Source organism: Mya arenaria, chromosome 7 (assembly GCF_026914265.1).
Source record: "Mya arenaria isolate MELC-2E11 chromosome 7, ASM2691426v1".
Taxonomy (NCBI): domain Eukaryota; kingdom Metazoa; phylum Mollusca; class Bivalvia; order Myida; family Myidae; genus Mya; species Mya arenaria.
In genome coordinates this window covers 695,772-720,213 of record NC_069128.1, presented here as the reverse complement: position 1 = coordinate 720,213, position 24,442 = coordinate 695,772, and the positions used below count along the sequence as shown (strand labels likewise).

The following is a 24,442-nucleotide window of genomic DNA, read 5'->3' as shown; positions in this document are numbered from 1 at the left end:
AGGTCTGTTATATTATGTCCATTTCAGGGACTTTTCATTAATACACATGGTCTTAACGGAAACATGTCTGTGGTCCAAAACCTAAGCAGCCATCAATAGACAATACGCTTGGGAATAGCAAGTGTAAATATCAAAATCAATGATTATGTTAGAATTGTGCTACATGTAAATGTATTATAATAAAAGTCATTGGGCGGTAACTACATGTAGCCTTCTTTTGCTTTTTTTTTACTGTAAGCACTGGTTACATTTTATACCGCTAGCATTGATGCTTTTTAGAGTGATAATGATATGGACTGGACTGGACATTTTGAATTGTAAAAAAGCATTTTCGTATAGAGAGTTTTTGTTCTCAACTATCAAACTGTAGAATGATGCAAATTTGATGCATTAATTAGTCTAGTGCCTTTTAACCTTTTTGGTAATTCTCACAACTTAATGTTTTTCTAGATCACCTGTTTTCAATAGATACGGGATAATTCGGAGATGATTTCATTGTTTTGAGCTGTAAGTTGTACTAAAACGTTATTTTTTCGAACCATTCTGATGTTTTGTAAAATTTTCTTGATCATGTAATCACTGACAGTAGCATTGATGAATGACTGTTGTCAAATTTGGAAGTCGATGAAGAGATATATTTTCCGGATGTTATTTTTCGGATACGTTCTTTTACTATTTGTTTTATGCGTTAAAACGAAATGAAGCATCTGTAAGGAACTGTCATATATTTTATGTTATGTGTGACTTTAACCATTTTAATAATTAAAAAAAGAATCACCTCTTTTAGCTATGCTTGTAAGTTGTAGCTACAATAATGAGCGATCAGGGCTACTTTTTTATTATATTATTTTGACATTTCTTATGTATCCCTGGAACAAGTCTGCCTTAGTAAAAAAAAATTGTCAACAGACTTCTTGTAGGCCATTTAGGTGGACTAGCTATGCTCGTAAAATGGGTCACCAAGGCTCACAAGTGAATTTTCCTGACTGTCTGATTTCCACAACAACAAAAAATCATACATAATTCCATTTCAGAGTGATGAAAAAAGTGCCTGATCATGGCTGGTCAGATGTGGGACTTGGCGGCTGTAAGTTCACCTTGGAATTTTCATTTGTAAATTACACTTACAGCATTTTAAATTGAAAAAATGTTTTGGTTAAATGAATTCAACTTTTTTTTTAATTAAAATTCAGAAGCTTGGGTAGTCTCACAAGGTTTTACGGAAGTTTCAGTAAATCCCCAGTTCGGTAAACTGATAAACTGAAAGGCTCGGAGGTTTCGGTAAAATTACAAAAGGTTGTTTGACAGTTTGTAAAGAGGGAATAGTTATAATTGATGGTAGAAATAAGAATATATATTTACTTTTATAAGATAAAATAATATATTTAGTATTAATTGTATATGTAATAATGTATGCTTTGGACAAATAACTTATTTTCATATTGTATCAATTTTCTTTTAAATATCTGAATTAAATTTAAATAAACAAGTAAACAATTAAATATTAGTAATCAAGAATTATGGTGCATAATTTAATTTTAGCATTAAGCAATTCTTTTTGTTGGTAAATTAATAGGAATATGAATGTTTAATGGTATACATTGATATCAGCATTTTATAATAACTAGGTCATTTTGTCAAAATCTAGAACAATGACATAGGCATAATATTAGGATATTATGTTGAATAAATGTAATTACCTTATTTGTTCACACTCTGCCATAAAATCCTATAATTATGCCGATTTCATTGTTCAATGTATATAATAATCCTTTCACCAAAACAACTGGATGAATCAAACAATATAATGAGTTTGGCGAACTTGTGATTAATCGAAAATAGCGGTTACCCTCATAAGACTCCCAACCTGGTCTACCGTCAAGGGAGTGTATACTAGCCAGAGAGTAAAGCCATGCTCGAAATCCTGAAAATTTCATAGTTTTCTTAAATTTTATTTTTCAGACGCCAATTGGACAAGCCATTTCTGCTGGTGATGTGGATAAAGTGAACAGCTTAGTAAAGGATGGAGAAAACATTCTCTTTAAAGACAGGGTATAGAAAATAAAGTATTATTATTATCTTGTAATAAAATTATTTCATTTGTGATAACAACACAACTATGTTTGTTATTTTAAGTAAGGAATAAATCAAAGTCTGTTGAAGAAAGCTCTGCAAGCTTTTATTTTTTTGTATCTTGCCTTGCCAACTTCAAACAAATCTTGCCTTATCTTGTCTTATATTAGTTATTTTCATAGCTAAATATTGTGAGCCTAGGCAGTAATTAAGGATGTTAATTGACATTGACAGTGGTGTAGTATTATTTGCTGGTTGCCAGAGGTTTTCATTTAATTTCAGACGCTCAATCCCTTTCACAATGGACTGTTCTCTATGTGGATGTAGGTTTGAGTTCAGACTCTTTGGCTTTTCGAAATTGACTGGTCTGCTTATCATTCATGAAGTTATCGGAAGATTTTGACTGGCTTCTCCTAAGGGGAAATAGACTTAAACATCCTTGTTTTGTTACAAATATGCTATGAAGCATTGATATAAACTATAAGTAGTGTATAAATAGTTTAATAGTGTATTTTTGTTTCAGAAAGGGAACACATATCTCCACTATGTGTGCACGATGTACCAGCCTCGTGTATTTTATGCACTGGTTGCTCACGACATTGATGTAAATGCACAGAACAGGGTAAGAGATTGCTGTGTGTACTTTGTAGAAGAAAAAAGTGGAGATATTGTGATAGCCTTTGTGTTCTTTGATAGCAGCAGCTTCATGCAAAAGCTTTAACTTCAGCCATAACTCAAAAACAGTTCAAGATATTCAAATGAAACTTCAGGGATATAATTTAGCACACGCCCACTCGCCAATGGCGACCTTTTCTGATCAGGTGAGGGAAATTTTAAAGAAGTTCACCCAGGTGGCAAGTCCAATTTTTTAAGCCATACTGAATAATTCCTTATTCATGAAAATATAAACGGCCAGTTCGTAAATACTCTCTTGAATGGGCAAATGAACGCCCGTAGCTGTCCAATACTGATCATCATACATATGTTTTTTTTATTTTGCATGTTTGCTTAAATGCAAATAATTTTGTCTCTAGCTGCGAATTGTATAAACTTGTCAGAATACAAAAACTCAAAACTAGTGGTGCACACAAAAGGGCTCTCGCTATTTAAAAAGGCAAAGAAAAGCATTTTGAAAATTGTGTGGCAGAAAACATTTCGAAGAACCTTAACAAATTTGCCTATGATAAATTATATGTAATATTTAGAACATGTAAAGCACTTGTAATAAACAAAATGCCAGTGAATGATTTCAATTGGATGTGTGATTGGGATGATTTCAAAATCTTAAAAAATTGTTTATTGAAGCATATGTAAGTTAAATGCAAAATGTTGGGCTTGTGGGTTTGATGCTGGGCTTGTTGTTGGTGCTTAAATAAAACAACTCCTGTCTGATACCTGAAAACTAGGCAACTTACTCTTTTTATTTGTAAGCCATGCATTAAGTTAATTTCTTTATGTAGTTTGGAACACATTAAAACAATTTTTAAGGCATGCATTAAGTTAATTTCTTTATGTAGTTTGGAACACATTAAAACAATTTCTTTGTAATTTTTTTCTAAAATTCAGATTTTTTCCAAGATGATTGATTAACATAAGCACAGTCAATGTTAATTTCTATTAGCTTCTTTCTTTGACTCACTGCATTAAATATACACATACATATGTATTTGTTGTTTTTTTCCTCTTGTTTGAGTGAAGAAAAACACACAAGAGTTGGTGTTCCCTTCACTGTGCTCTTGTTTACATTGTTGCATTTAATTACATAGTAAAATGTACATTTATCAGTTTAACCATTAAAATATATCTAAAAGCATCTATAAAATGTAAGTAAGGATTGTACGTGGAAATTTTTAAAAGTTAACAACAACACCAATGACCTTATTTGGTATAATAAGGTTATAATGGAAATTCTACATCAAAACAACCAAAAAATATCAATATGTAATAAATAAGATGAACGACCTGAAGGAAATTTCCGAAATTTCATTTCTAAAACAATAATAACTTTCAATTATGATATCCACTTAAGCAGTTATTTATCAAAATATTGAAGGCATTATATCGCATTCTGTTTTCAGCATGGTAACACAGCTCTCCATGTGACTGCGCTACAGCGTGATGGCAGTTGTCATGTGTCTGACTTGATGACATGTGGTATTGATCCAGCCATCAAAAATAAGGTTAGGAATGTCGCTGAATCCTAGTCCAGTGATCTTGTGGCAAGACCCTTGATTAACAAGTTCAACCATGAGGTCACAGGTTTAATCCCAGCCTCAATACAGAAGAATATAAACTGTTCTCTGTGAGGGACATTTATCTTTGGGTATTGGGATACCTCTGACCAATCCATAGGCCCCATTTTCTTGAAAGTTCTTAAGCTTAACAATCTTAAGAAGCTTATTTCATTAAGCCAATTTTACTAAATTTAATAAAGTTTATCATGATTATTTAAATTCATAAAACATTTCTTTAAATTTGCCAACATTTTCTGTTTCAAAGTGAAGTGTTCTGTTTTGATCAAGGGGAAGTAACTACAAAGGATTTTAAAAGTAGTTCTGAGAGTTGATATTTTCGATCCTTATTTTGCAGTGAAAATATCAAATTGATATTTTCACTGTTGTTATTTCACTGATAAAACCCCATAATTCATCGAAAAGCATGAAAGAAAATTTCCTTTTTTTCAAAACATCTTAATTATTAAAAGCCGAGTTCCCTTTTTTTCTTTTGGTATAATTTGTTGTATCTTCCAACAGACTCAAACCTGCCACCATTAGATCACTGCTCAAACACTCACACCCCCCCCCCCCCTCCCACCCCCTCCCCTGGGCATAAAAAATAGAAATACAGAAAAAACTATCAGCTTATGATATTGAACTAGAGTTGTGTATCTTGTTTTCCAGGATGGGAAGACTGCCGACATGCTTGGAACACAAAACCGCTACTGGCACATGATCTTTCAAAAATACAAGGTAGGTATTGCATTTTTATCAATCATATGATTGTTATTTCATAATTGTATGATATTATAATATCATAAATTTTGTGTAAACTTTATATAAGACCTACAGAAAAAAAACAGTCAAATTTATCTCCATGAGGCCATGAAAAGTTAGTCTCTAGTTTCACAGGCACATTTTTTGAAAATGGGTAGGATCATGATATTCTTTCTTTTCTTTTTTTTAATATAAAAACTAAGGTGATTCTAAGACTAAGGTAATAAAATGGAGTTGAGTAAAAAAATGAATGTGGCATTGCCTGAGAAACCAAACATGTATATTTTTTGGCGTAACAGCCACTGATACATGTGTAACTATTCAATTTTCAAACTGTTTTACCCCTGCATATTCACCAGCACATTATGGTAAATTGTTAAACTATAAATAGTAGCAATAGACTAGTTCCTAGTTAGATTGTATGGTTAGGATTGGTCTACTCTCTACAGTATATCATTTATGTATTTAACCCTTTCGGGGCTGATGTCATAAAAATGTGACAGCTGGGGGGCATCGCCTCAACCCCATGAATTCTAAAAAGAATAAATCCCAATTTTTTAAAATGACTTATTATTAAAAAAACTTATTATTTAACCCTTTTGCTACCATTGTCACACAAAAACAACAGCCTGGCCGAAATTTCTTGAAACAAGCTTAAGTATCTTATTTCATTACACCCTATTTTACTTAATCGTGGTTTAACTGTTTAGAAAATTGGTTGTCATAAAGATAATATCTTTTTAAAGTCCAATAACTCTTAAGAATGTAAATTTAACAAAAATTATACCAAAACAAAAAAATTAGCATATCTTAATCCTGTTTTAGAATACAACCTAGATTTTCAGTCAATGAAATTGTGGATAGGTAGCTTTCAACTTTTGGTGTTTACAATGTGTCAGCCAATGAGGTTGTAGTGAGATGACCTGAAGTAATATCTTAAGGATTAAGAAGGGCTTGTTTGCTTCACTCACTTATCCCATTCTTAATCATTAATATTTTACTTCCGTGTATTTAAATATTACATAAGGTACATAAGATGTTTCGAGAAACTGGGACCTGGGAGACTGTCAATGTCACAGTATTGTGACATTAAACAATATATGTGTGTTCTTTTAATTACATAAGGTGCCGAAAGGGTTAACACATCTTTTCTATTTGCGTTATATTATATATTATTATTAATATGTTACTAAAATATCATTCTTTATTAATCATTATTGATAAGTGGTAAGTTTTTTTTTCTTTCAATCAATATGTAAATGATAAATATCCATGCATGAAACGCAGAAAGATTTGTTTTTTAGTTTAATAAAGTTTGTGAACAGGTGAACATTGTATGTGAAAGATGTTAGAGGATTTGTTTAACTTCTTAAAAAAATAAATAAGTTTTACCTATAATATGAGGTATTGGCATAAAGATCTTAATCAATTTATTAACATAGAAATTTCGATTTTTAACTTACTTTACTGGGCAATACGAAATTCTGGCTACATTTTTTACTTTTATGTCATGGCAAAAATAAATTATGATTACAATTTTTATCTAGCATGGCAAAGAAACTCTGGTTATTTGTTTTTAATCTATATAGAAAAATGAAATTCTGGTTACATACTGATAGTTACATGAGCTTTCAAGGCAAAACAAATTTCTGGTTTCATTTTAGACATAACATGGCAATTTTGGTCTTTCGGTATGTTTTATAAATTTGATCGGACATACTTTGTGCTTTGGGGGGGGGGGGTATGGGTGACCTAGGATCTTAGGATCCAGAGTCTTGTTCCCCGTTTCACTAAGCCATTGCCACCAATAAATACTGTTTATGTTATAAAACTTGCAAATTAGTTATTATTTTTTGTTTTGATTTATTAGAAATTATTTGGCCCTAATTTCACTAGTGGCGTAAGTACCTGTGGCTGTTGTATTGTGTGCTTGACTTTGAAAGCATGAACTATTTACGTTTAGTTTTGTTGCGGAAATGACTTTGATAATACAAGGTGTCTGTATTTATTTATCTAACATATTTCAGCTCTTTTAATTGTATTTATGCTGTTAACAACTTACTTAGTAATAAAACTTTTGTGTTGATTAAAGAATGTTTTTTACTTAAAGTAATGTTTTAATTATAAGTGAAGATTTGTTTGATAAACCTCAATGTTTCAATGCTAAAATTTAGATAACCTATGTAAAAATATTTTAAAATTTGTCGAAAATATCATTGTGTGAAAAAAATGATTTTTGAATGTTTTTAACCATAGTAAACTCACAAAATACATTTATGTGGCCAGCTGGCATTGGTTTTATTTATAGACCCTTAAGTGATACTGTTATTTTATGTTGCTCTTGTGGCATAAATTTGAATGCTTTTATTTTCCTTATACCATACATCATATATGTTAACAATGACTATCATTCTGATGTAAAATTAAATTAAAGATATTTCAGTTGTGACCATTCTGTTTCTTAATTTTGACTGAAATAAGTCTATACTTATTAGATATTATAAATCAGCTTTAACTCAAGAATGGCTTATCAGTCCTATTCCATACTCTGCATGATAAGCATTCTGGCTGAATTTGAACCCATCTTAATGCTTAAGTTCCTTGTGTAATTGACTTATTTCCATCAAACTTGTTTTGTAGCCTGGTATTTGGCAAGCAGTTATAGACCATGACATTCCAAAGATCAAGCAACTTCTCCGATCCTGGATAAGGGTTGATTGTCGATACGTAAGTAATAGGACTCTGGGCCCCTTTTAAATAAAGATCTTGGTAGATCTTAGTCATAAATTGAAATGAGCTCATTGCCATATTTTCATTATTCGCTGTATATTTGAGTGTCATTTGAACATTAGCCAGTTTTAAAAATAATATAAGTTTTGGAAAATGAAAAAAATGAACTTGTTGTCATCCGTGATTTAAGACTTTTTGAAGTTTAAAGATCATTTAATGAAACAGACCCCTGATTATTTTAAGTTCTGATTTAATTTTTAACAATCTTTTTCCATGATGTTACAAAAAAAATGAAAGGAGAAAATATAAAAATGTATTATAAACGTTGATTACCGGTACTGTCATAAGTCATCCTTTACAGTTGAAAATATCAAGAAATCAAGATAGATTATGTTAAACATATTCAATGCTTTTTAAAAAGTTTATTTGCATAGACCAACATTTTAATCTAAACATGCCTTTAATGTATGTGCCATTGTTCTTCTTAGCAAAAGCAGACCCTGCGACAGTTTGCGGCCTGTCAGAAGCATCATGACATTGTGGTGATTATTGATGAACACAGAGCTACCACAGTAAGAACACAGACAATTTTGGACATAGTTTTAAAATTGCTTTTGAATTCAGCATCCAGTTGTATATAACTTGGATAAGCTGCCTACAGGTCTTTAGGCTAGTTGGCACATTTAGATGCTTTGATTGGTAGATAGTTATTATACATAAGTATTGACTGATCAATAACTTTTTGGCTACTTTGACTAAGCCAAAGAACTAAGTTTTATTAAATGATGTTGCTTGTTGCGAGTGTATTACAACAGTTATGTATTTTCTTATATTGCACTAGTGTAAAATATCTTGAAATGACATCTTTTTGCTCTTTTAACTCAGCGTCAAAGTGAAAAATGAATACAATTTATTTTCAGCGACGAATATTTGGTGTCATGTAATTTCAGAATTTGTATGACAATCTAATTTATACTTGCAAAATCAATTAAGTATTGAAGCTGTTAGTTTTGAAATAAATTGTAAAACTACTCTGAAATTATAAATAAAATATTAGTTATAAGCTACCTGCTTTGATGGTCATGCATTCTTTTAAAATTGCATATAAAACCTTGTGTAAGGAAAATGAGAATTTTAATAGTTATGAATCTTGAAATGGTGAACACAGATGTAAGGTGATATTTGAATCACTCTCGAGTCTGGTTCATCGGCTGGTGTCCTATTTGAGAGGCCGGAAGAACGCTCCCCTTTAATCAAACACCTATACCACTCAGCCATTTTGGGCCTAACAATGAATCTGTTAAAGGTTTGTTTTAGATAAAAACTGACTTGTTATATTGTAGGACATGATATATGGGGTGTTTGAGGGAAACCACGAGAAAGTGAGGCAGGCTCTGAAGAAAACAAGATGCCGGGTCAACTTCCTGAATGAAGTATTTACGATTAACATTTGACGTGATTTTAGGACGGATATTGCTGACATTTTTTAAGTATTTTTCACTTACCAAATGTATAACTAATGCTACAGAACAAAGCACAGAATGCCCACATAAAAACTTTTTGCTAGCCCCAAACAAGAACAAGGAGCAAGCAAAAATGTAGTTATTGCCGCATACTCACGCTTTAAATACTGGATAGTTTTTAGTTAGAATGTGCATACGTACACCTAATTTCAGTGCAGTTATCCTCCATTGGTTTTTGTTGCATAATAAAGCTTTAAGAAAAAGAAATTTGTGCAAATTGATATTGTCCAGCTAAAAAAGTCTGAAATACACATCAAGATTCTGTTTACTTATGTTGTTTTACTACCACGTGGTATATACACTCTAGAATTGTGGAAAGCTTTTTTATCAGGACATTTTTTTAATATTGCGTTTTTGATCATTCAAGCAATGATAGCAATTGTGAAACCATAACAATGGGATTCCCTTATATTTAAAATGCAAACTATTATACATTGTATTTCAGATCTCAGTAAAAAAGCACATTCTGCAATATGCTATCAAGTTTAAGGACTACAAGTTCGTGAAAATGTTGTGTGACGCAGGTGCTGACATCAACGCTAGCGGAGCAGATGTCAACACTAGCGTGAGAGTCAATAACTACTTCTGGGTTAGTATCTATCAATATTTGAATGGACCGTGTAAGAGTCAACAACTACCTCTTGGTTAGTATCTATCAATATTAGAATAGAGTACCGTACGTAAGAGTCAACAACTACCTCTTGGTTAGTATCTATCAATATTAGAATAGAGTACCGTACGTAAGAGTCAACAACTACCTCTTGGTTAGTATCTATCAATATTAGAATAGAGTACCGTATGTAAGAGTCAACAACTACTTCTGGGTTAGTATCTATCAATATTTGAATGGAACTATTGTCATGAATGTATTGGATTTTTCATTATATTTGATAGTTTTAGTTAAAATTTACTTAATTGACATCTATTGAGGAACAAGTTAATACAATATAATATTTATCACACTTGTTGGCACAATGTTTAGCATGGGTGTAATGTTATGTTGTGGGGGGTAAACGGAGAACCCAGAGGAAACTACCTGTCTGCCTTGATGACTACTATCAAACTCACATGCGTTGCGGTAAGGAAAATCACCTGAATAAAACCTGTTGCGGTGAGGAGTGGGTGCCAGTATGCAAAGAGGATGCTCCAAGTTATTTTATAATTCTAAAAAAAATCTTGACTCTTTAAACAGGCTGCCAATTGTTTTTCGAAATCCTACACAAGAATATACATTCGCAAACTCCATCCTTACGTATTTTATTCTGATATTGATTTGTATAATCATAATATAATCTTTACTGTCTTTTTTCAGGGCCCTATGTAATTTCAACTCCTTCACTCCATGACATTATGTGGCTTGAAATCAGCAGCAGACTTGACCCTTAATAAAATAAAATTCAATATTGAATTATAGTTACATAAAATCTGTAACATCCATTCACAGGGCCCACTGTACTTTGAAGTGCTGCACAAGGACATCCCACACGACATCATGTGGCATGTGCTGAAATCAGGAGCTGACTTTACACTCAAAGATGAGGTGTGTTGAGATTAATTTCCATCTTTTAAATGCTTCATATTGTTAAGGTTAGCCATATGCTAAGTGTCATTGGCAACACCAATATGTAAGCGCTTGGTCATTGTTTCTTTATTAAATCTTAATTATACAATAAAAACTACAGGGACAAGAAAAAAAATCAAAAATATTTATGTCCTTATATAGATTTTTATTCTTTTTTTTATTCATAAAAAGGTTAAGGAAAAATGGTAAAAAGTATGTGTTTATTTACTTACCAATTTGGAAGCGTTTAACTTTGCAGAACAGCTATAACAATGCGTTTACTTTTGATTTGGTTTCTGTAGTAATAGTTCTTTGCCTTTAATGTCACCAGCGAATCATGGCTGATACATAAGGTATTACTTTGTCTAGCGTTGTTGTCACTGGCGTCACCTTTAGTTTCGGTCGATAACTTTGAATAAGTTAGTGTAGTCTTCAAACTTGGTATGCACAGGTCATAGGCAGTAGGCCCATTTTGACTTTGGGGTCAAGGTCATGGTGACCATTTCTAGAACATTTTCAGGTGATCCCAGGAGATGACATATTTGATTTGTGATATTCTATTTTTTTCTAAATTATTGACAATTTTATGCTAATATTGAAACATGCCCTACAGCTGATAATGACAAAATGATATGGTGCATGTATAATGATGTGTGTTAATCAATTTCTTTACTTTTCATAGCGTGGAAGAACAGGATTTATGTACGCCCTTGACAAAGTGAATGGTGATATGCCTCTAGAAGTTTTCCAGTACATGCTCAGCAAGGGCGCGGATATAACTGAGAGGGACTGTGTAAGTATCTTAACATAACAAGAAATGCAGAAACAAATTATTATAAAGTAGCAAGGTTACAAACAGGGATTAGTTAATTACTGGATATAGACAAATGTGGAGTTTTCCAGTACATGCTTAACAAGGGGGCCAATAAAACGGAGAGGGACTATGTAAGTGTCCTTTACATTAAGAGAAATACTCTGTTGTAGAGATTCAAGGTTGCAGGAGTTATTTATGCTCTGGATAAAGACAAACATGGAAACAAAACCTAGAAGCTTTCCAGTACATGTCAATCAAAGGTGCAGATGTTTCTGATAGCAAATGTTCTTAACACTTTTGTCTTGCAATGCACAATATTCACATTCATCTGGTTGCTTTCCATATTTAAGGAGTATTATACCTCGAGGTCAGACACCACTTAACATTAAACCACAGTAGAAAAAAGTAATGTTTCTCTTTAAAAAAGAAAATGGTTGAATGTAACCACTGTGGACAAACAGTGTGGTTAAAATGTTTACAATAAAATGTAGATCAAGTAGATCCAGCATGTATTTGAAATCATAAACCATTCAGCTTCAAAACCTATAACTATGGAAGATAGCCATTGATCTGAGATGGTATAACCATGCTTTGATTCACTGCCATGTGGCATGTGGTTATTTAAATAAAATACGGCATTTAACAATGAGTAGGCACTTTCAAATTGGTGTAATTTGCTCTTCAAACTGGTTGCAATCCATATTTAATGAGTATTATACCTTCAGACTGGTTGCAATCCAATTAAATGAGTATTATACCTTCAGAATGGTTGCAATCCATATTTAATGAGTATTATACCTTTAGACTGGTTGCAATCCATATTTAATGAGTATTATACCTTCAGACTGGTTGCAATCCATATTTAATGAGTATTATACCTTCAGACTGGTTGCAATCCATATTTAATGAGTATTATACCTTCAGACTGGTTGCAATCCATATTTAATGAGTATTATACCTTCAGACTGGTTGCAATCCCCGGGATATAGCCAGGTTTGCCAGGAGGAGAGATGTTGTGGAACTCATTGACAAGGTAGAATGTGTTCTTTTTAATTTAAATAATCTCATTCAGAGATTTGTGATTGGTTTGAAAGGTTTAAATGTATTCATTAAGAATTCCATATTGAATAATTAAGAATTCCATATTAAATAATAACTCATTTGTTTTTGAAATGAAGCTTTCCTAAATAGAACATTTCAAGAGGTTACTGAAAATAGTGCTGTAAATCCTTTCTTTGTATCAATCTTTATTTAACATTATAAAGATTATAACTCCTATTTGTTTAGTCTTCTGAATTTGAGGAAAAAAGCTGTAACTTAATTTTGCGGGCTTGTTTTAGACTGTTAAATCCACCTGAGCGTTTATCGTGTATTTCAGCAGAATGACGGCATGCATATTCTGTTGTACATATTAAATTTGTTTTAACTGACATATCTGTATGTGTTGGGGTTTAAAAATTACCCAGAAGCTGGGTAAAAAACTTAGCAATTGTTGTTGACACACCTGGCAACCTTAATGCTACCCCTTTGAAACATCAGCTTAATCCCTGCCTTTCAGCAGTTTCCTGCTACTCCCAAACAAAATGAAACCCTTATGAATTAAATAATTATATGAGAAAACTAGGGATGCAAACGAATGGCAAAATTGATATTCGAATATTCGGTAATTCTTTCGATCGAATATTCGATTACCAAAATATGTATTTTAGAAGATGTAGTAAACTACTATTATTATTCGCTAAAGTAATAGGCGGGGCATTTTAACCCTATTTTGTCGTGGCCAGTACGCGGGGCGGATACTGATTTTCCCCAAATGAAATTTTCCATTTTCAGGAAGAAATAGGCAATACATTATAAGCAGACAAACAACGAATCTAATAATTCAAATTCGCTGCCTTTTGTAAACAATGTGAAATTAGATGGATTCCTAGTCATACAGTGTTTTGCACCAATTGAGGGTCTTTCCATAGAATGATCAGCCTCGTTCAGAGATTGACCTCTAAACTGACTGAATATAACTATGGAAACCACCAATTCAGTTCTAGCAAAATAGTAAAACAAAAACATAAGTGGATTGGACTCAGCTATTGTACAACAATAGAGGAAATATATCCTAATATCCATTTCAAAGCACGAAAATTGTATCAAAACATGAAAACAGTTTAAATCACATATATGCAACAATATTATTGTTGCACAAGGCATTCATATCATCACCTCGATTTTGCGCTATGTTGCACAGTATTTGCAGCCAAAACAACACATTGGTGGTAAAGCAGATCCCTAGCTAGTTATTGTAAAGGTAGGGGGACTTTTTATAGTACCCGGCGATATGTCCCTTAATGACACATGACGGGTGTCTAGTCATCACATTTACACCTCTGGCATTAGGGGCCAATAGTTGTAAAAACAAGACAAACATACTTTATAAACAACATCTGTGTTGGCAAAATCTGTTTTATTCTCTTTATTGATTTTTTTTTCGAATATTCGAATACCGATTTTGACATTCAAATACCAAACGTTTTATCGAATATTCAAATATTCGAATATTTGTTTGCATCCCTAGAGTAAACATATTCAGAAGGGATAATATTTGAACACACTGGTTGTGTTTCCTTATATTCCTATATTACCAGCATATCTTATTATATTTCAGTTCTATGTGAAGATAATTTGAGACTCGGATTGTGATTCTCTTACCCAGATGGCCATAGATGGATATGAAAGCCTCATGATTACACACACAATACCAAAATTTCATATTATGTATGTTTCAGTTCTATGTAAAGATTATTCGAGACTCAGATTGTGATTCTCTTACCCAGATGGCCGTAGATGGATACGACAGCCTCATGATTACTCACAATGTAAGAACTAACAGTGTGCAGATCTAGGATAAAGAGGATTATTGTTTGTTTCAGTGTTAGATTGCAATAAATTTTTACCACATGAGCAAAGGCTATATTTTGAAGTTGGTGTAGTCACAAGGTGAATTTTATTGCAGTGTTTCACTAAAACAATCATTATTTTCTTTTATTATAAAAGTAAAAAGAATATAAAAAGACTGTTTATTGTAAATATTTATAAAGTGAGCCAAATGCGAATGAACATCATTTCGGAAATGGTGTCATTAAGATTATGTCCCAGCCCTGTGTGAACTGACTATTTTTGTGTCCACTGCATAACCCCTCAACCGATAGAAAGATATCAAAACACTTTTGAAAAAGTGTTACCATATTAAGTCAGCGTGCTGAGCAAAGGTTCCAGTTATTTACTGTTTATGTAAGGGTTACTTTTAGGTGCTAAAGGCGAGATGGCCATTTGTAGTCATTTTCTTGTCTGCGTCATAACTCCTAAATCCATGGATTTCTAAATAACTTAAATAGTAGAGATTGTTCACAACATCAAGCTGTGTGAAAGAGTAAAACTGTCAAGCTTCCTGTCTTCAAGGTCAAGGTCACACTTATGTGTCAAAGGTCATCTTGTTCATTTAAAAATTTTCAACTGAAAGAAGGTTTCAAGATAACTTGACTGAATGGTTTACAACTTAAAGCTGACAAACAAAGTACATGTTCTACCTGACTGCCTTCTAGGTCAAGGTCATAATTAGGGGTCAAAGGCCATTTTCGTCTGATTTATATTTCCTCTTTTGATGAAAGACCAATACCATCTTCTTTCTTGCATAATTTTGTATCTGTTAGTTTAAAAAATATTAATCTAAATGATTCCCTCTCAGAAAGTATAGATTATTTCTAATGATGGTCTTGTTTTTTTCAGTATCGAGACACTTTCATCTATGCCTCTGGAAATAAAACAGATGATGTCCTCCAGTTTATCCAATGGCTGCCGAGGTTTCAGGTAATTTATTTTCTGTTTATTCTCTGAGAAACAAACATGTTTCAGGTAATATAAATGTGATGTTGATGAATCGTGTGACATCATTAATACCAAGTCATACTGTTCAAATGACTTGATTGCATTCATTGTTTTACTATATCTGAAGCTTTGACTTAAAAAAATGGCACTGATCAAAAGAATGTATGCTTTGATCTACCCAAGCAATACAGCATTCAATTTTTAACAGAGTTTTTGTTGCTTTTCTATCAGGATGAAGTGGCACAGCTCCATAAAGCCATCCAGACCTGCTCTGTCGAGGAAGTTCAAAGAATCTTGGATTATTCCCCCTCCCCAGATCTTATTGTATGCTACAGAAATAAGGTATGCAAAGGTTTAGTTATGTAGAGAGATAATACACTTTCAATTGTCTGTCAATATTTACACCTCTTCCATTCCTTAAATGAACTGACTTTCACCAATTGCGAATACTTTCTGATGAATGCATCATCTTCGGATATGTTCGGATCGCGAATCATCGCATATTGATATAAATGTAAATTGAATAATGTCTATCTTGTTATTGTTTGTATTGTGCCAGCAGGCCACAAAAACTAAATCAGCATTTAAGAAAGTAATAATTTATGATCTGTTAAATGTGTTTTGAGCATTAGCATTTCAATTTTACATTTTAATGTGATTTGAAGTGAATAATTTTTTACTTGCGATATTGTGGTGTAATATGATAAACTGTTACCTGTAACGGTCACGTCATTCTATTTACAAGAACGGGTGAAAAAGAATTACTGTAAGATTTTCCTTAATGAAATGAAGTATTTTTTTTAACAATTCTTGAAATAAATAATAAACTATTGGTGTAGATATTAGTAATGAATTGCATGATTTGTCTGTAAATAATTGATTCCTTAAATAAGAGACAGAATACAGTTTGTCTGACATGCAATTTTCCCCATTGACGGGGGTGAAAATGCTCCAGAATTTAAACCCATCCCATTGCCTCCTGGTGAGGAATGAATATCCTCTGAAAATAAAAATGTGTGATTTGGAAAAATGCAGTCTCATTTGCTTCGTACAAAACATTTTCTTGCAACATATATACATAATAACATATATACATATTACAGTGTTTTTCATCTCAAAAGAAAAGCTAGTTCCATTTTTAGCTCTCATTTGCGGCATACAAAAATTAAACCTTTGCCATGACTTGAAAAATTATGTATGTAATTTACAAATGTTGCCAGATATGTATATTAAGGCCTATCAATCTTGCTTGAATATTTGTAGAGTTAAGCCCCTTATCAGCAGAATAAAACACACAAGCAGGCATTCACTAGCAGTGCTGTTGTTATCATTCATACTTTTTTGGTCTTCCAGGCAAGGAGAACGCCTCTAATCCAAGCAGTGATATATGGAAGACAAGATGTGGTGGACTTGTTGATTTATCTGCCTTACGAGGTCAACATTGATGCCCAAGACTGCGTAAGAATGGGTCTTCAAATAATTATCTGTGAAAACAATAAAATTGAGAAATTCTACTTTTGTGGTCTAATACAAATGTTTTGGTTTTATACTTTAAATATTTTGCTAAATAAGTGTTTGGATTACCAGTGCTTTCAAACAACTTTGTTACTTTGAATTAAAAGGTCAATGATGAGGAATTGGTATATGATACAATATCGGTACTGAAGGTACTTTAGTAAAGAGTTATGTATAAAACGACAGTGGTTCGAGGATAGCTGATCAAAATAGGGCCTTAATGGAGAACTAATCGAGGGGTGAAAGCGAAAACGTTATATCTTCTTTCTTTATTTAATGTCACTTTGAACCTTTTGGCATTCACCCCTTGTTTTACTCTTGGAAAAACCTAATATTATATCTTATACACCTTGACACAAAAATCAGGCTTTTCTAAGGGTAAGATTATGGCCCTCAATTGCTTACCTGTTGACAAACAACTACCACTTTGGTGAGAAGGCGTGTACCAACCACTGCGCATATCAGACAACCAAATGTAAATGTTGACTAATGGGAGCCATCATTAAATACAGTCACAAATTGACTGTATAAAAAACAAAACGTACATCTTTTACTGATATTTTCCAGTGTAACAGGACGGCGTACCACTTTGCCTGCTGTTTGACAGGGGAACTAGGTCAGAAGATCCGCGATGACTTGATAGAGGCGGGAGCAGATACGAGCATTAAGGATGTGGTAAAATATTGTTATATTTCATTGGTTTATACTCATTTATTTTAGCTTGATTGTGAACCCAGCTGATATGAGTCACTCTTGGGTCCATTTCCTAGGTAGAAACCAGAACTGCTGTCCTTACTGAGAGGCAATGAGAAAGAACCACTTGTGGGAATGGAACCCATGCCCTCTTGGGTGAAATGCTGTACCTTAGCCACAAGACCACTCTCTTCCATTGACAACAATATCAATAAATTAAGTTCATGAGAAGGCATCCTAATGGTTATTGTTGTTAATATTTGTATTGCGAAACCATTTAACTATATTTAATATGGGAACAAGAATGCACCTGCTGACAAAAAAAATTGTCATCATTTATATGATATAATTTCATATGATAAAAAGACTGAAAAATGAAATTCATGGTCAGGGGATTTGAGGTCAATACTCTTTACAAAACAGATGACATCAGGCTAATGCTGTGCTTCATTCAGTTGTATGAGTTTTATGTAATCGTGATTCACATTAATTCTCTATGTTTTAACAGAGAGGTCAAACAGGTGAAGAGTTTGCACAGAGAGAAGGTGGGGAGCATGTGATTGAAAGAGAAAGACAGGCCATATATGGACTGGCCAAGGAACTAGTCTGCGTAGATAAGGTACCTTACAATGTTTTTAAGATTTTTTTCAAGGAAAGTAAAACTGCGGTCCTTCGAACAGGTGTTTATTCGAAAGGAGAATTTGAAAAGGTGTAAAAAATATATATATATTATATAATACATTTGAGAAGGAAATTGGTAAAAGTTAATGATGAGAATTTAATCATATTTTTATGTTATTTGTTTAGAAAATGTGTTTTTCTTTTTATAAAAATTAACTTTTCTATTTATTGGTTTTTCTTTTACATTTTCACATTTAGCATACGACAGTTTTTGAACATCTGCACAAAGTTATTCAAGATGTTTAGATACTGGTCTTGTAGAACACAACTAGTTTGAATTTTCAAATAACGCTTTTAATGGTAATCTAATATATGTGATCTTAAGGCAATGTTAAACTAAAATTATTGACATTGGTTGCATGCTTGTTAATAAATTTTCTCTTGATTAAACTTTTAGAAGCTTTATTGGAGTGCATAAATGTTTTTTTATGTACCCAGCATATCTTTATTTCCCGTTAGCCACTTTGACCTTGACAAATTTGTTTGCTTCATTCTCACTTTTAGTATGAAGAGTTGAGGACGCTTATTCGAGCCAAGAGAAAAGGTCTGCCCGAGTTTAAGGACTTCCTAAGAACATACAGGTTCCCAGTCGTTGCCCTGCACAAAGTGGTAAGCTGAACTTAGGAGATCAATGATTTTTACTTTCGTTTTTGGAAGAAAAAAAGCGATGCATTTTCATAGCGGTGATGTCAGCGGCAGTGGAAGAGGTAGGGAGGGCAATGTCATTGTAAAAAACTTGAACATAGTAGCTTAGTGGTTGAAGTGTGGGGAAGGTCCAAATCCCCATCTGCGTTATACTAAAAGACTTGAAAATAAGGCACCAGTAGCTCTCTTAGTGGTTGAGGTATTGGGAAGGTCACACGTTCCAACCTCTGCCTGCAATATACCTAAAGACTTTTAAATACGGTACCAGTAGCTCTCTTGCCTAGCGCTTGGCATTTGGCATTTTAAGGTTTGTGCCGGGGAAAATGGTGTACTCTGTACTGGTTTAAACCCAGGAAAGTTGTGACCCATGTATCAATGCTTTACATTTAGCCCGTTAAAAATAAGGGGCCTATTTACGAAGAGCAATGTAATCACTCCTGGACTTCATTGCACCTCACTCTGTCTCTTCAACTTTTTTAATACCGGGATTTGACTGTGAATTCCTGTCACTATCTCATCTCATGCCATTTAAACACAATTTAAGTCATTTTGGTGTCATGGCAGGGACTAGCAGTAGTGCAGCCAATGGGGCAGGCAGATTGTCATAAACTCTAACAAGCAGATATCACATTGTAGAGTTATGCCCTATGTTCATCTGAAAAAACATACAAACTTTGGCTTTCGCTCTTCTACACTCTAGTTTTTGAAAGAATCACTTGATGTTTTGGCACAAAGTCAGAATTCCATTTTCATTCATCAGAGGTTTGATAATGATAAATCTATCTGTGGTACCAATAGCATCATCACTCTGGTGTATGAGAATGCAGAGTGTTCATTTTTACACTTAATAAATAAACTGAAATAACAGGCCAACTGATTTTTTCAAAAAATCAACCATTAGCCAAAAATGCTGTGATGTGAGACATTTTTGAGCTTTCTTTAAAATCTTTTGAGTTTATAAACTCTATTGGTTAGCAGTAATGTACTTACTACAAATTACATTATAACAATGACAAATACACGACAAACTGCAAATGTATGTGAATGTTATCTCACATGAGTGGTCATTTAATACGGAATTTATTAAACCGGTTTTCTTTAATTGATTTAAAAACAAGCCTTGGCTAGTTGTTTGCAGTTTAAGTAAATGAGTTTAATAAATTTCATGTTGAATGATAACATATGTGAGATTTTATTTATATCATAAATACTTATGTGCCAATTCACAGCGCAGAATTCATAAAATGTTGCTATATAATGCAGCCATTTTCAACACTATTTCAATGCTGTAAAGACATAATTTTTGGATAGTTATTACACTAGCTTTTTTTTTATCTTTGATTCGAAACTTGCAGATATGTGAATTATGCTTTACCTTGGTTTCCAGCTTTCTCCGTTGATGCCAACTTATCGAGACCTGATATTTCTGGCTACAGATTACGGGAAACTGGACATTGCTTACTTCTTAGCAAACATTGGAGCTGATCTTTGTAGGCATGAAAAGGTATTTATACCATATTGGAACAAGTTTTCATTGTTTAGTTTATTCATTAATCATCATATCAGAACAAGAACCAGTAGGAGCAGAGCGCTCACCTTGCAATAAAAGCGTGGGGATAAATTACGAGATTTAATTATACAGGTAGTTGGTTATTGAATGTTGTCGTACACGCTATGTTGCAAAACAATAACAACACACAATACCCTTTGCAAAGCGGGTCCTTAAGGCCAAGTTCCAAAAAGGCCCAGTACAGAAAGGGCCATTTCTAATAACTGTCTTTGACACAATCATGCTCTTTCCATAAACCTATAAAAGCCAGCCATTGATCATACTTTTTTACATTAATGTGTTTAGTAATGAGAGAAATAAAAGATGTAAAACATGATTACTATCAATATGTCTTTATCACACTTCTCCCCACTCACAAAATCACAGACCTATATATGGTTTAAAGGTCTGTGACATCTCTAAAAGTGCAACATCGAAGACAAAACATCACCAGTAATGGGACATTATAATTATTGCCATTATCAACTCATTTAAGACACACACCGCTATAATCCTATCAATTTCCAACCCACTCGAACAAAATATAGGTATATATATATATATATTTATGTGAAAAGCTACTTGCTACTTGTTTTTTTATATCAAAGTGGGCCTATCTGGACCAGGCCTTCTTTTGACCGGGCCTTTCTGGTACTGGGCCTTTTTGTATGGACTCCAACTTTTGATTGAAACTAGATGTTCACTGAAAACTGATACTTCAACTCATGCATTTAGTGACATATAAATTTCTACTGTCTACTATATAAGACAAATATCAGAACAATACTCTTACTTTAAAACTTTACTGAAGAAAATATATCCTTGATGATCATCTATCTTAGTTTGAAACAAACATGGCACTTAGTGGATAGAGGAGCTTGAGGCAAATTTTCTCCAAAATTGCATAAGATGCACTTTACTTATGATAACTTAAGAAGGCAAATAAATGCCCAACTAAAATAGTAACATAAAAGAAAATCATTTCTATACAAACATTTATACATCAATCCCAATCATCTGTGCATGCATTAAAAAAATATGGACAATCAGAAAACCTTTTTTCAGCTTACAGTCACACTGACCTTGACCTTTGACCCACTGACCTCAAAATCAATAGGGTTCATCTGCTGGTCATGACCAATAAGCCTACCTAGTATGAGGTCCCTGGGTCAAAGCGTTCTCAAGTTATTGATCGGAAACCGTTTTTCATGTTAAGGTCACACTGACCTTGACCTTTGACCCACTGACCTCAAAATCAATAGGGTTCATCTGCTGGTCATGACCAATACACCTACCAAGTATGAGGTCCCTGGGTCAAAGCGTTCTCAAGTTATTGATCGGAAACCGTTTTTCATGTAAAGGTCACACTGACCTTGACCTTTGACCCACTGACCTCAAAATCAATAGGGTTCATCTGCTGGTCATGACCAATAAGCCTACCTAGTATGAGGTCCCTGGGTCAAAGCGTTCTCAAGTTATTGATCGGAAACCGTTTTTCATGTTAAGGTCACACTGACCTTGACCTTTGACCTCAAAATCAATAGGGTTCATCTGCTGGTCATGACCAATACACCTACCAAGTATGAGGTTCCTGGGTCAAAGCGTTCTCAAGTTATTGATCGGAAACCGTTTTTCATGTAAAGGTCACACTGACCTTGACCTTTGACCCACTGACCTCAAAATCAATAGGGTTCATCTGCTGGTCATGACCAATAAGCCTACCTAGTATGAGGTCCCTGGGTCAAAGCGTTCTCAAGTTATTGATCGGAAACCGTTTTTCATGTTAAGGTCACACTGACCTTGACCTTTGACCCACTGACCTCAAAATCAATAGGGTTCATCTGCTGGTCATGACCAATACACCTACCAAGTATGAGGTTCCTGGGTCAAAGCGTTCTCAAGTTATTGATCGGAAACCGTTTTTCATGTAAAGGTCACACTGACCTTGACCTTTGACCCACTGACCTCAAAATCAATAGGGTTCATCTGCTGGTGATGACCAATACACATACCAAGTATGAGGTCCCTCGGTCAAAGCGTTCTCAAGTTATTGATCGGAAACCATTTGGTATTCCGACCGACCGACCGACAGACAGACAGACAGACCGACCGACCGACATGTGCAAAACAATATACCCCACTTTTTTCAAAAGGGGGCATAATAATACAATTTCTGCTTCACCTTTGTTCATAATTTGAATAATTCATGATTGGTACTTGTAACCATTACTTACCGTGTATAGTATATAGCCTTGGAAAGTTTAATTGTGTTTTCTCTATTCAAACATTGCTGATTTCTGCCATATGGAATTTAGAAGAAGTTTTTGGTTCTAAAGTTTGCAGCATTGACTTCAGAAGGACAGAAACAAACATATTTATAAAATGATCCTATTAGTTCCCAAACTTAGCTTTTCTCTTGTCATAAATGATAATCTTCAAACCTTACGACACAATGAAAGTTTTGTAAGGACAACTGCATGCAAACAAGGAGGTTTACTTATTAGTTAATTCTATCATTGTCCTTAAATTTAAAATCTTTTTTACCTGCAGTATGAAAAGGAAGATGCAGAAGGAAATACGGAAATAAAATACTATACACCTGCCGAGAGGGCTGCGCATCTTGGTTTTCACGATCTATCTGAGTGTTTAAGGGACAAGCAACGACGACAGCTGGATAAACTCCGCAACCACACTCCGCTTCTACCAAAGAGAGCCATTAAGAAACACTTTGCGGTTGATCCACAGGAATATCAGCGTCCCAAGTCATGTGTGTTTGTGACCCAGTCTGTTGTATGATGTAGAAGATTGTAGATTTGTAGTGCTAGTTTTGTTAGATTCTTGGTAATTCATGAATGCTGTGATATTTTTTATGCTAGGTTATATATATATGTTTACAGTTATATGACAAAGATCATTGGTCTTGTTGTTGAAATGTGTCGATAGGAAGGTTTTCTGTTAAAATAACATGTTTTAAGGTCCCAAGTAATTTACATTCATAAGGAATATATTGAAGATGTGCAAGTTCCTTAAAAGAATGAATATGTCAAATTCAGAACAAGACTTTATTTTCTTTATTGTGTATCATTTTTCAGTCGTGATATGAACTGAATAAGCATTTTCTGTGTTTTACATTCATAATATATAAAGATATATGGATGAATTGTTTGCCTTGATTTTACTTTTTTAATACTATGTATGTTTTTGACATTCGTTATTGATTGAAAGACTGTTATATTATAAATGATTGTATAAATGTTCATTTGTAAAAGGTATTATATCATTGACAACGAATGTTATTATAATCACATAACACTATATTGCCTGGTCGTGAGATTTCGGGCCTTCAGATATAAATATTACAAATGAAATAATCATATATAAAAAACGCCCCCCCCCTTTTTAATTTAATTTTAATTGTTAATTTCTTGCAAACTTTTTTTAAAAGGAATGTTATTGGGGCATAGATTCCTTGACAAATTTTGATTAATACTATTATATTTGAACCTTTTATCCACAAAATAATATTTTGTTTGTTTTTAGTATATTATAATTAAATTTTGATTTGTATTGTCAAAGCAGTATTTACAAGCTATCTATTTCTGTTCTTACATACATTATAGTTTTGTTATTGGTGCTATACATATGTAATCAATTATATATATGTATGTGCTTAATGGTTTTGGGAAAATAAATGGCTTAATTACCAGCATTGACTTTCAATTTTTAAAGTCCGAAATTCTACCAGTTTGGTCAAATGGCCTAAGGGAAAAACACATGCTATTTAGA

The 24,442-nt window shown here is 33.4% G+C and overlaps 1 protein-coding gene across 2 annotated transcripts; it reads left to right on the top strand.

The window, feature by feature from the left end:
• Positions 1-448: 448 nt before the first annotated feature.
• On the top strand, positions 449-24,352 carry LOC128240631 (putative ankyrin repeat protein RF_0381). Of its 2 annotated transcripts, XM_052957338.1 has the most exons (23): positions 449-507; positions 1,035-1,087; positions 1,963-2,052; positions 2,597-2,695; positions 4,152-4,253; positions 4,974-5,042; positions 6,937-6,966; positions 7,707-7,793; positions 8,285-8,368; positions 9,140-9,229; positions 9,765-9,908; positions 10,764-10,859; positions 11,563-11,673; positions 12,659-12,727; positions 14,475-14,564; positions 15,475-15,555; positions 15,805-15,915; positions 16,927-17,031; positions 17,656-17,763; positions 18,290-18,400; positions 18,967-19,071; positions 20,495-20,611; positions 23,207-24,352. In XM_052957338.1, exons 2-23 carry the CDS (start codon positions 1,058-1,060, stop codon positions 23,450-23,452), a joined length of 2,175 nt encoding a protein of 724 aa, XP_052813298.1. In that variant the 5' UTR covers positions 449-507; positions 1,035-1,057; the 3' UTR covers positions 23,453-24,352. The 2 variants fall into 2 exon arrangements, with proteins under 2 accessions (XP_052813298.1, XP_052813300.1); XM_052957340.1 differs by lacking the exon at positions 6,937-6,966.
• The last annotated feature ends 90 nt before the right edge of the window (positions 24,353-24,442 follow it).